Source organism: Hyalella azteca, unplaced genomic scaffold (genome assembly GCF_000764305.2).
Source record: "Hyalella azteca isolate HAZT.00-mixed unplaced genomic scaffold, Hazt_2.0.2 contig5529, whole genome shotgun sequence".
NCBI lineage: Eukaryota > Metazoa > Arthropoda > Malacostraca > Amphipoda > Hyalellidae > Hyalella > Hyalella azteca.
Window position 1 is genome coordinate 641,778 of NW_025935717.1, and position 12,440 is coordinate 654,217.

General features: G+C 35.6%; 2 protein-coding genes across 3 annotated transcripts in view; both read right to left on the reverse strand.

Moving 5' to 3' along the window:
- Window positions 1–1,170: 1,170 nt before the first annotated feature.
- On the reverse strand, window positions 1,171–9,489 carry LOC108677584 (transcriptional repressor protein YY1). The gene is made up of 5 exons (XM_018165827.2): window positions 9,020–9,489; window positions 5,607–5,797; window positions 4,730–4,888; window positions 4,034–4,203; window positions 1,171–3,628 (listed from the first exon to the last, which is right to left on the reverse strand). Exons 1-5 carry the CDS (start codon window positions 9,441–9,443, stop codon window positions 3,478–3,480), a joined length of 1,095 nt encoding a protein of 364 aa, XP_018021316.1. The 5' UTR covers window positions 9,444–9,489; the 3' UTR covers window positions 1,171–3,477.
- A 69-nt stretch (window positions 9,490–9,558) lies between these two features.
- LOC108677581 overlaps window positions 9,559–12,440 on the reverse strand; it is a 28,649-nt gene continuing 25,767 nt past the window's right edge. For both annotated transcript variants that reach the window (XM_018165823.2, XM_018165824.2), the window contains 3 exons: window positions 12,251–12,372; window positions 11,316–11,450; window positions 9,559–10,948 (listed from right to left, as the gene is read on the reverse strand). In XM_018165823.2, coding sequence (XP_018021312.1) covers window positions 10,814–10,948; window positions 11,316–11,450; window positions 12,251–12,372 — 392 coding nt within the window. In that variant the 3' untranslated portion in view covers window positions 9,559–10,813. The remainder of the gene's footprint in view (window positions 10,949–11,315; window positions 11,451–12,250; window positions 12,373–12,440) is intronic.

Sequence of the window (12,440 nt, forward strand, 5' to 3'; positions counted from 1 at the left end):
GGCCGGTGGCGCAAAATAGTTCGTTCAGCATCCCCATTAATTGCAATTTATTTACTTATTATGATTCCTGACAATTTTTTTACACGTTTTTGAACCAAAATATACTTCTACTGTAGTATCTTCCCATTTTAAAGTCAGTAACTGGAGGCACCGACTTATTTAGACAAAATTCTCACAAATTTTCGTTTGTACTCCAAATTAATTAGTTTGGTTCACGGCGCGATATCATTTCACAGGCGGCACCTCCTCTCCTGTTTTCTCTTTCCACTGTCACTCCTGATAACGCTGCTGTGAGCAGAATCCAGCAACAGCGCCACATGAACATTGGAAGCTTGCGCTTTGATCTTCATGGCAAGGAAATATTGAAACATCTGCTGCTTTTCCGATAGAAGTTGTGCGCGGAGGATACCATTGTTTCGTAAAAAACTGATGCATTTAACCATTGATGGACTACCGTAGTGCACATGGATTATAAAATTCTGTCTGCAAGAGTAATATAGAACGGAGCAAAAGTTGACTTCTTTAATTGACTCTGTTATGGTGTTCACTCAAGGGTAATGGAATTCAATCTCAAAAGGTCCCCTTAATGAGATTTCGCATCAAATTTAGCTGAAACGCACCATGCTGAAAATTTTTAATTACGCGCAATCATACCTAGTGCGTCAGATACCAGCAAAAATCAAAATATTACATTCAAATTCATGGAAGCACGCCGGTCACGAATTTCGTAAAATTAGCATTTGATGCTCTTTAGCGTGAAGGATAATTCGATCAAAAGCGTCTGCAACAATGACAAGCGAGAATTATTTTAAAATGAAGTCAGATAATACTCGAATCAAACGTTCATCTTCGTACACAGATTTCCACAATCCAATTTCAATAAGGCACTTAGTATTTCGAACGAACAATTTCTGCGTTAATCTCTTAATAATCTAGATTTGACCATAAGCGTGAACATTGGCTTTTAACAAGGCCAAAGGTAGAGCATACAGAACATTGAATAAGAATTTCACTGTATCCTGCTTGTCCTAAACTAAGTGCTGGCAAAACGATGACTGCAACTTTCAGAGTTAATACGTGTATCTAAAACCGGAAACGACGAATTTCAAACGTGAAGACGCTGAGTATCGAACAAGAATTAGTAGTGCTAAAGGAAAGTTTAAGTCTGAACATAGTATAAAAATGTACTTTATTTGCAAGGAATGCCACGCAATGCGTGGTAATCATGATATTTATATATACATAATCTACTCAGTCATTATAATCAATATAAGACACGGATCAGGATTTTAGCTCACAGCATTTGGACAGAAACTCTTAAAGTCTATCAAAATGCCACTAACGCAGAACATATGAAATGAACGACCGCACCAATAAATAACGAAATCATAAGATGAGTTTAAGTACATAAATGATTTAGACCAGATACACAGAGCCCCAGTCCCTAGCACTGCAGTTCCTTCTTAAATTGAGTACCTACCTAAATTGGAAACTTGTCGGTCGTTAAACACTATGTGAATCTGCTAAGCAAATGCTTCGTAAACCAACTAAACGCCGCCTGACCTCTCAGTATGTTTTATTTCCTCCGATTACCTGACTTTTCCAATGGTAGTCAACGAATTAAAAACATGAAAACTTACATAGTTTATAAGACAATAACTAATAAATGCACAATTATTTACACTTGGTAAACGTAATAAAGATCGTGCGGGACAAATTAGAAAATAAACACCACCTATCACTAGGCAAACTAAGCGTCACGAGCTCAACATGAGCTTCTTCGTTCCGAGCAAAGCAAATTTCTGACCGTCCAACTCTAATACAATTGCATTAGAGGCAAAATCACGAGAGAAAATTACGGGAAAGTAGATATAAAACTTTCAGTTTAATTTGTATAAAATCATCGATAACCAAAAATAAACGAGCGAGCTATCGATGGTGGTTAGATTGTCACGGGGTTGCATAAAAAGTTACAGGAGATCTATCACTCTCTGAACAAGAGAGCAAGATATTGATAAACCAAAAAGAACGATAAACGAGATATTCGACCAATAACTCACTAGTTTAAATTCATCTAGTGTTAAAACAAAGAACGAAAAGAAATTTTTTCTACTGTCAATGAGAACGCAACTTATTTATTTGGTTTAGGCTGTCCATAAGTAATGAGAATAGTAGAAAGAATTCGATGAATACTGGTATCAAAGTGAGTAGGAAGCCGAGAAGAGCAGCGATCAGATATTAGGGAAGAAAGAAACGAAATACGATGCATTAGCTTGCTCCAATTCGGTGAAGTAAGGTCAGTGCTGCAAGTAAGCTGATGAAAAGAAGGCTATCAAAATATCCTCAACTGCGCTATTCATTTCATAACTCAGGTAGGAATAGCATCATGAATCGAAGAATGTGATCGCACGCTAGAATCGGCAGTGAATAGTTGTTAGAAATTACAGATAAGTAACACTAAAAATATGGGAAGTCAGATCGGCATATAGGTGAATATTATTACTGCCTATGAACCATCAGGACTTGGTGAACAGTACAGAAATTGGTATCATTCATAATATAAGCTACGAATAATTTGCAATAACCCTGCATAACTTGAAAGGTTATGAGACAAGGCACGAGCTAATCTATTCTCCGACCCATAAGAACATCCGAATGTCAAACTAAATTAAAAAATATAAAACAATTTCCGAAAGGATTATTTCAAATAAATTTTGTACAAGATTAAATAAATAATCAATCTACCATGCTAATTTAGGAATTGAATTTGACCACAAATGAGTGAAAACTTTAGTGAGGCAGAGAAGTAAGAAAAATTAGACGTCAAAAGTATGATCTCGAAGCAGAAGATGCTTTCCAACCTCTCATGGAATACTGAGAAGAACATGTTATGAAATAAACTAGCGTCGACTTCAGATCAAGATCAACTACTCTCCCGATCAACTATTTGAAATGGTTTTCAATTCAGATAATACTTTACAGAAGGTCTCAGTGGTTTGAGTCTCAGCCAAAAGTTCTTAGTCCCTATTTGAGTTTTTTTCAATGCAGGTAACGATTTTTGAAGGTAATGGGTCTGTCACAGCATCATAACATACTAAAAAAAAATTAAATGTTAAACATTTTCGAAATTACCCAGTATTTGAAAGATATTTTGATATTATGATATCAGTTAGTACCTAACGCATCAACAGACCAGTGACAATATAAGTCCCAAAACCAATTGATCAAGAAGTAAGGGAATAATCACTCAACGCGAAATTCCCCATTATTCACCAGTGTTGAAAGTAGGACACGAGTGCAAATGAAGCTAACGGAACAAATTATTCTGAAGACATAGAGCAAACTTCTCTATTATTGGATTTGCTAGGCCGAGGCAGTCCACACCATCATAAAAACATAAAAAAAGATTCTTGAAGAGCTGATCAGGCCTCAGCCTTGTGCACAGGACTAGAGCTGCACGAGGCTGATGGCCTCCTCCTAGCTTGTGTAGATAACGAACTGCTGGTCTTCAGGTGAAGGCATTTCTACCTGCACGTATTGCTGCGTCTGCGAGGGTAGATTGTATTCGGTCTCGTATTGAGGGGTGGTGTCAGCCCCTGAATTGTTATTGTTTGCCCTCATGTTGTTTCTGAAAAAAATTATAAATATAATTTTTTCCAACATTTATGAATGACCTTAATAAAAACGCCATGGAACTTTTAGCACAAAACAAATCACAAGTCAATTTCTACTTTTGTGCATTAATCATCAAACTTGAGAAATATTAAAAAAGCGGACCTTTTAAACTAGCTCAATAGACACCTGGGGCCCATACTTTCAAAAAAAAGTTAAGAGATCGTAAGTTCATCAGCCAATCATTGACGGCCTTTCAAGCCACTCTTTTAAAAACAGTTAAGAGATCGTAAGTTCATCAGCCAATCATTGACGGCCTTTCAAGCAAAATCCACCAATAATAGACAAGAAAATTGAGCGTAAGTACTTACGTTCACTTAGCGAGTTTTGAAAGTATGGCCCCAGATACAGAAACACTTACTTTGCCTTAGCGTGTGTGAGGATGTGAGACTTAAGATTTGTACTTTGTGCAAATTTCTTGTTGCAGCCATCAAAAGGACACACGTACGGCCGGTCGCCAGTGTGGATCCGAACGTGCGTGCGTAAATTGAAGTCCAAAGAGAACCTCTTGCCACATCCTTCGAATGTGCACTGTAAGGTAAATTAATTGGACATAATAATTATTTTGTAAGTGGAGTAAGGTAATTAAATGGATAGGAAACGGAAAAAGATTCATAAAAAAAACAGAGAACAAAATTTTTATTAAAAAGATTTCAAAGTTCTAGATAAATCATGATCATAGAAATTAATAAAATAACATTGGCTTACGAAAGCCTTACTTTAATTAATAATAACAATAAATAATTAAGATATTCAATAGAAGTCAAGAACTTTATCTACGGTAGTCAGGAAGTCTCCATTAAAAGAATCTTAACCGTTCTGTTCATTCAAAATTTAAATGAGTCTGCAAAAAATCCAGGCAATTCTCAGAACAATAAAATCATACATGAATCAAAAAGGAAACCAGACAGAATGTGTTGAGCAATTACTTTACTATAATTACTACAACTACTTTGATCACTATAAATAAAAAACAAGAAAAATATTTTGATGCACTATTTAATAAACATATATGGCCAAATTTTGGCAACATACAAATTCAAGTAGAAGAACTCACTTGGAAGGGTTTCTCTCCTGTGTGAACAAGTTGATGACGCTTTAGTTTAGAGGACTCAACAAATGCCTTGCCACACTCCGCACATACATGGACACGGGGGCCATGAGTGTGGAGGTGTTTCCTCATTGCACTGTTGTCACGGAACATTTTACTGCAGCCCTGAAAAAATAAATTCTAATCAAGACAAGATTTATACCTGCAGTAAAATTAAAAAAATCATTCATGATTATATTCACAGGCATAAATTCTCTTTTGCAAAACTGTCTGAACAGATGAGATAGTAAGACTTCTATATTTGAAAGAAATTAGGTTTCAAAGCAAGGCTTTTCTACACATTTAAATGAATAGGTACATACCGGTAGAGCATAAGATGCAGGATAATGAAGTAAAATTACCAAAATAAAATAGTCAGTGAGCAATGGTGAATAGGTATATATTATTCTAAGTACCTATATACCTATATACATGTAACAAGTTAGTCATGGTTCAACTCTTTTTTTTTCATTCTTTGATAAAGAAACAAGATTGAGATATAGCATAATGAAAAATGTCAATGATGGGCAAAGAAAAGCCTACACAAAGTGCCTATGCCTAATAAGGTTTAAACAAAAGTTAGGCAAAAGTTAAACAAAATTCTAGCCCACTGCAAGATGAAATGGTTACCCATCACTAGTCAGAATACAAATGGGAATTAGACATTTGTTATATCAATTTTTCAGCACACCAATTGCATTTCTCCCAAAAATGTTGTCCTACATTCATAATAATAATCAGTGATAGTGTCCATTAGTGTTTTTAAAAATTTGTAGTAATTTCATGAGATAAACTGGCAAAAAACATGAGATAACTCCATATAAGACCAGAGAACTCTACTTACCTTGTGCGGACAGGCAATAGTTCTTGCTACATCTGCAATTGGACTTTTCTTTGGTTTGATTTTAGCAAATTCTGCAAGTTGTTTTGGGTCACTGAGGTCAACATCAGGGACTCCACCAGCACCCAGCTTGCGGCTGGACCCAGCCATATACTCCGCATAGTCAGGATCAGGTTCTGGATTGCTCAACTCATCTGCACAGGTTAAAATTGAATTTAAACCTTATTAGGCATATAAATTTGCACCAAGAATAAATCAAATGTATAGTATGCTACAAATCACAATTACTATGAATTCAATTACAAAAATAAGTAAAAAGCAAGAAAAAAAAGATTATATATATATATCTATATATATTAGTTTTGGATGGCAGAATTTGTTGATTTATACGCGTGCAATTAATGACCAGAGAATTCGTTTATTTAAATTATCAATGAGTCGGACAATTTTTCAGATGACGTTGGTAGATCGAAAGGCATATATCAGGAAGTAGTTTTAGTTTGTTAATGACGTTTCAAATGTAACAAACATCCATTTTACAACACTTCTCTTTAACTTCACTTCTTGTTTGTCTGTCTGCTACATATCTTATAATTGATATTTAACATACTTCTACCTGTCCAATCGCTCTGAAATTTTGCACACTTGCGTGAAGTTGGAGACAATGCATGAATCAATTGACAGAATAAATAATTTTATAAATTAAAAAAAAATTTCATATTAAAAAAATAAAAATAATTTCATCTGCTACAAATCTTATAATCCATATATGACACAATTTGACCTGTCCAATTGATCTGAAATTTTGCATAATTGCATAAAGTCAGAGACAATGCATGAATCAATTGACGGAATAAATAATTTTGAAAATTTACAAAATTTTGATGTCTTAAAAAATTTGTGAAAAATAATTTTTTTTTAAATTTGAAAATAAAATTAGAAATTCATTGTACATGTGTAACATCCAAGACACTGGATTGTTCAGAAGTGTTGTCTTTAAAAAGTAATTTTTAAACGCATATTATTCAAGTTACAAAGAGCATTAAATATTGAAATTCTGGTGGAAATAAGTACATAATATACGTAAATAGGATACTACAGTAAAATTTTGAATCAGAAAATCACTCTGAAAACCATTTCAAGGTTCAGCCAAATCAGGCAGTTAAGAAAGAGATAGCAGGCATCCAATGCGTAGAGACGATGAGGCTAGCCATCTTCGGTCGATTGATGTCAGGCCACTGCTTGATGACAATGCTGGTGGGTTCCTTCAGCACAAAGTGAGTGACGGTTTGGTTGCGAGATTGTTGCGTGTGGTTCACTTGCCCTCCGGGTTGGAGGTAGCTAATAAGATAGCATCTCTGTGTCCTGGTTGTTGATCCAAAGTGTCGCTTCTTTGTAATACTTTACTTTACTTTACTTTAATCGCTTCTTTGTAATACTTTGAGACCTGGTCTGGTTGTGAGCTTGTCTCAGATGGTGGGAGAAATGGTAGTTCAATGTCGTAGTCATTACTGCAATTACCCAAATGCAATCCAAATAATGAAGAAATCTACAACCTTCTTTGAAGCAAAATTTACAGACTACACCAGCCTCTTGAAGAACTTCCACTTTTTTGCATTTGACATTGCTTGGTATGGTCCAGGGTTTGACGTTGTTGTCAAGGTTGTTGCGGAGCCAGTTTAATTCATAGATGATCTTGAGATGAAATTGCTCGATTGTAATACTCTGAGACCGTTTCAGATACTTTTCTGAGTCTCTAGTTTTCATATTTTTACCTCACTGCTGATTTTTCTAGCAATTGGTTTAGTTCTGTGTCTCACAGTAATCATTTTCTCTCCTGCTGCCGGGTCTTTATTGCAAAAATTAGTTTTGGATGGCAGAATTTGTTGATTTATACGCGTGCGATTAACGACCAGAGAATTCATTTATTTAAATTATCAATGAGTCAGACAATTTTTCAGATGACGTTGGTAGATCGAAAGGCATATATCAGGAAGTAGTTTTAGTTTATTAACGACGTTTCAAATGTAATATATATATATATATATATATAACATTTTATATATATATATATCTCAAATTTTATTTTAGACAAATCCGGTAGCTATATATATATATATATATATATATATAAATTACAAGTTAAAGTAAACCCAAAACTTTAATGAACTTCAAATGAATATGTTTGTTTTGTAAATTTTTGTATCAAAAACCCTCTTAAGCAAAAAGTAAAATCAATTCAATGCTCTGTCATCCGGGTAATTCATTTGATCAAGTCTAGAACTGCACAAAATAATGTAACAGCATAGAAACAAATTCATTCACATTTGTTTGAAGCTTTAATTGACATAGCCATGATAAGCAATGAAGGAGTCTTACATTTCAAAATAGAAATTGAAATCAAAAACATAAAAGCTTAGCATGGTATCCTGGAAATAATCATCTACGGTAGTTAGTACGTAGACTAGTAGTTATTAATTATTTGATTAAATATTATGATCAATTATGACTTTGATATTAAAAGAAATTATTATTATTCTCATTCTACAAAGCAATTATCCTGGCGTCTGGTTAAAACAAACTTCGAGATCGAAGGGACGTTACACTTAACTTTAATGGCAAGCGAAAATAAATGATTAAATCACGTTGGTACCGTACGCTTTGCGCGAGCGTGACCGACCTATCATTAAATTATGACCCTAGGCCTAGAACAAACTGTTTTAACTTTTAAGTACTGAAAAGAATTTATTTTGAACCTGGGCCTGTGGACAGAATTTAACGTCTTTTTTTTTAAATAAACAGTTCTTCTCAATTCTCCTTGCCAATTCAGTTAGCCCTCTAATCCGAATTTTTCTTATTAGTTCGGAATTAGAAAACGAAAATATTCTTTAGTTGCAATCCACACATCTAAACTCGAATAAATTTCCAAAATGAATAACAAGATCAAATCTTACGTGGACAATAACTATTTGGGTTCTTAATCGCAAAAATTATCATAAGGTTTGAAAAAAATTTGTGAATTAACTAATTGGACGCTGTTATCGTGACACAATAACGTCCCTTGCTGCTCAATGGCCGCCATGTTTTCAGGACAGCAGCCATATTTGAAACATGGCTGCGCCCAGACATTTCAATGGCGGCACACCAAAACAATAACAAACAAGTCGGCCTCAGTGCCAATCTTCGCGAAATCTCAACAACGTGAAAAATTCTACGTCACTTAGATTATTAAATCAATATAACAGCTCACTGAAAGTAACCGACTTACATTTAGAGCACAAATTTGCAGATTAACGAAATAATACACGTAGGTATATCAAAAGTATAAAACATGCAATAATATTTATCAAGTCCATGGAGCATTAAGCTAAGGTAATGATTAGGAAAAATTCTGAAATTTTATGGTTCAAACTTACCATCATCTACACCAGATGACCACATGGTAACGGAAAACTCTCCTTCCAAGGTCTTGATTTGAACTTGTTTCTGTTCCCAACGTTGTCCAATAATCATAGTCGGACTCCCATCATCATCTCGCCTTCTTTTATTAGGTTTTCTACCAGATCTTTTAGACGTGCCGGGCAAAGATTCAATAGTTAAATCACTGTCCATTTGTATGGGTAAAACTTGTTGGTAAGGAATTTCTTGTTCACCGCCAACTTCCTGGGAGTGAAAAACAATTTCTTCTCTGCCTGGTTCAGGTAATTGTTGAAACGATATTACTTGTCCACCATACGACTCCATTGCTTCAACTGGTATATCGACCGGCATTGCATCGATTTCAACTTCTTGTATCTCGGGTTGAATTCCAACTTCTGTCACAACGTCAGACGATGCCATATCATGCTCACGCGAGAGCTTGGCTCACACTGACCATACGCCGCCATTATCTTCAGGCGCCGACCTCTAAACTTTAGCGGCAATATCACCAGCAGTTGGAAATGAAACGAAAAGGTACGTTTTTAAACGACTTCATGTTGATATAAATATCTATACAAAAAACTAACACCAGTACAGAATTAAAAATGTTCGCTGTAATTATAATGGGAATCGAAATTTAATGAGGTGAACCTAGTCAAATGGAATTTTCTATGAATTTGTTTAAAATAAAACATTACCGTAAATTTATGTTGATGTAATAAGTTATTATTTCGTGAAAGTTAGCATTAAAACAGATATCATATACAATACTTCACACTAAATTTCTATCGTTTAATGAAGTGTGTTGCGTTCTTATCACATGAAGACGAAAAATTATCAAAAGGTTGATCCTCTAGAACGATATTTCTCAACTATTTTGTCCGGCTTTAACAGCCTTTAAATGATTTGACGATATTGTGCTCTTTAATCTCATACACGGTCATAAACTAAAAAATTATTTTCAGTTTTGATAGCTTACGAGACGGTTGACGAGAAAGGCCGCAGGACGAGCAGAGACACTTAAATCGAACTTCAGGTACCACAATTTCTGAACTATAGCGCAGTGATTTCCTCATAACTGAGTACTAGACTTACAAATTATGAGTTAGTTACAGGTCAGCAACATTATACGAGAACAACACGAAATTAGCTAGCTTACACTTGTAAGATCCTGCATCTTTTCTAAGGAAAAATCAGTTATTAAAATTACAAAAACTATCGCCTTGGTTTCAAACTTTAGGCATAGATAATAATTGTGATAGCGTGTCGTGAGGGTGCTTAAGACATCGCTCGTCTAGCGTGTCGAATGCACTATATATTAATATAGAATCTAACTCTTTCATTCAATACCATTTGGTGTTAGGGGGAAAAAGTATGTAAATGGGTAATGCACATAACACAAAAACTGAAATAGGATTAACAATAACCGATTACATGCTAATCTATGCTTGAAATGACCTCTACTTTGACTCAAATCGCAAATTTATAATTTCGTGCTTTGATTTTTATAATGGGCAGATTTGTCTAAGATAATGCAAATTTATGACAGATTTAATCGTTAATTCATTCTTGGATTATCCGGATCCAGTTTAATGAGAGTTGTGTTGATATTGTATAACGTGTGGCCTGGAGGGAATGTCTCCACGCATCCGAGAACTGTTCATAAATATATTTTTTATGTAAGCAAATAAATATAATAAATGATGCATAGACAAACTAATAATCGAAGACAAGCTGCGTAATTGATTGTTCGAAATCAATCAGTAATTAGATTGAATCAACAAATTGATCTACGCGTCGAAGAGCTGATGTTGTGACTCTGGGGCGTCGAGCAGCTTGACGAGACCGAGCGTTGCCTCTTCGCCGTCCTGCAGCCGCAGGATGGGCGACTCGGGCGTGTGGCTCTGCACGCGCACCACGGAGTTCTGCACGAGTTGTTAGAGTATTTGATTATAAATATTACTAGTGATGAATGCAACAGTATGCATTGCGATAAATAATTGCTTCTTCACAGGACAATTGAATCACTCGCGCACCACAAACTTCGGCACTTTAAATCAATCGATTTGTGATCATAAATACTGAAAATCGTGATACTTATATCACGACTGACGTGCACCACCATCACGTCACCTCACCAGGTGATACCATCATCGCACGACAGACATGCAGTACCATGACGTCACCTCACCAGGTGATACCATCATCGCACGACTGACATGCAGTACCATGACGTCACCTCACCAGGTGATACCATCATCGCACGACTGACATGCACCACCATCACGTCACCTTGGGCAAGTAGGTGACGACGGACGTGTAGCAGCTAGAAGTGTAGGCGTCGCTGACGTGCGAGCACGAGGCTTCCGCGCGGTTGTTCACTTTAATGTCGAAGCCCGCGGCGCGGTTGATGATGGCGAATTTGACCTGCCGCAACGTGATATTCGTTAGTAGTTATAATAGCTCACTGTGGTCAGTATTACAATGTTTCTATAAATAATATTCGATTCCAATAATAAATTTTTTTATCAGTTATATTTATGTGAAGAATGATATTTTGGAAGCATTTAGTCTCTTGATTGATCAATAAACCAGTGAAAATTCTAATGAAAGCATTGCTAAGGTTACGGAGCGCGCTTCTGTAACACAGTATCGACGTTTATTCGTAATACAATTTATAGATTATGTGATGTTCAAAATAATTTTTTTATCGAGCCTCTGCTAAACTATATTTGTTATTTGAGTAAAGAAAAACTGTTTTGTTGATTCAATAATTTATTACATTGAGGCTTCGATGAATATCAGCTAATAATCAGTTCCATAGATCACAGTCTCTTACACAACAGGGGATTGTTGATCAAGGATATATTCACCGTTCTTGAATAACCTCGTTAGGTCTCTTTCGATACGATTTTCAAATAATTTTCAAATAATTTTCAAATAATTCATACATATTTTTTCAATTAGTATAATACGGTATTCTTGACAGAGAAAAATAATAACACACGAAAGTAAAAATTTCGCTATTTTTCAGTGAAATAATCTCAAGATGAGTACGTAGGACCAGATATTTCAGGGAAGCAGTCACTAAAATTGTGGTCGTTGCTTGGTAATTCTTGAAAAATTAAAAGTAGGCCTTAAAGACCGACTAGAATATTCATCCAATTAAGAATCGACAAGAAATATAGGATATGACAAATGAAGCATGAAAACAAACGAACTCATACTTGCGCGTAAAGAAGATAAACGCCAGACTCGGCGACAGTGACGTGATCGCCGCCAGTCTTGTAGCGCGAGGTCAGCCCCAGACCCTCCATCCACTCGGCCGCTTCCCACACGCCGTCTCCTCCTACGTCATCAAAACAGCATTACTATACTGCAGAATAGAAACTTGTTTGATATTATGGGCCCTACTTA

Excerpts from the sequence above, each read along its gene's own strand:
- LOC108677584 (XM_018165827.2), bottom strand. The coding sequence starts at position 9,443 with ATGGCATCGTCTGACGTTGTGACAGAAGTTGGAATTCAACCCGAGATA. Across the intron at positions 5,798-9,019 it reads GTCATCTGGTGTAGATGATG|ATGAGTTGAGCAATCCAGAA; the intron begins GTAAGTTTGAAC and ends TAACCTGTGCAG. Across the intron at positions 4,889-5,606 it reads CTATTGCCTGTCCGCACAAG|GGCTGCAGTAAAATGTTCCG; the intron begins GTAAGTAGAGTT and ends TTATTTTTTCAG.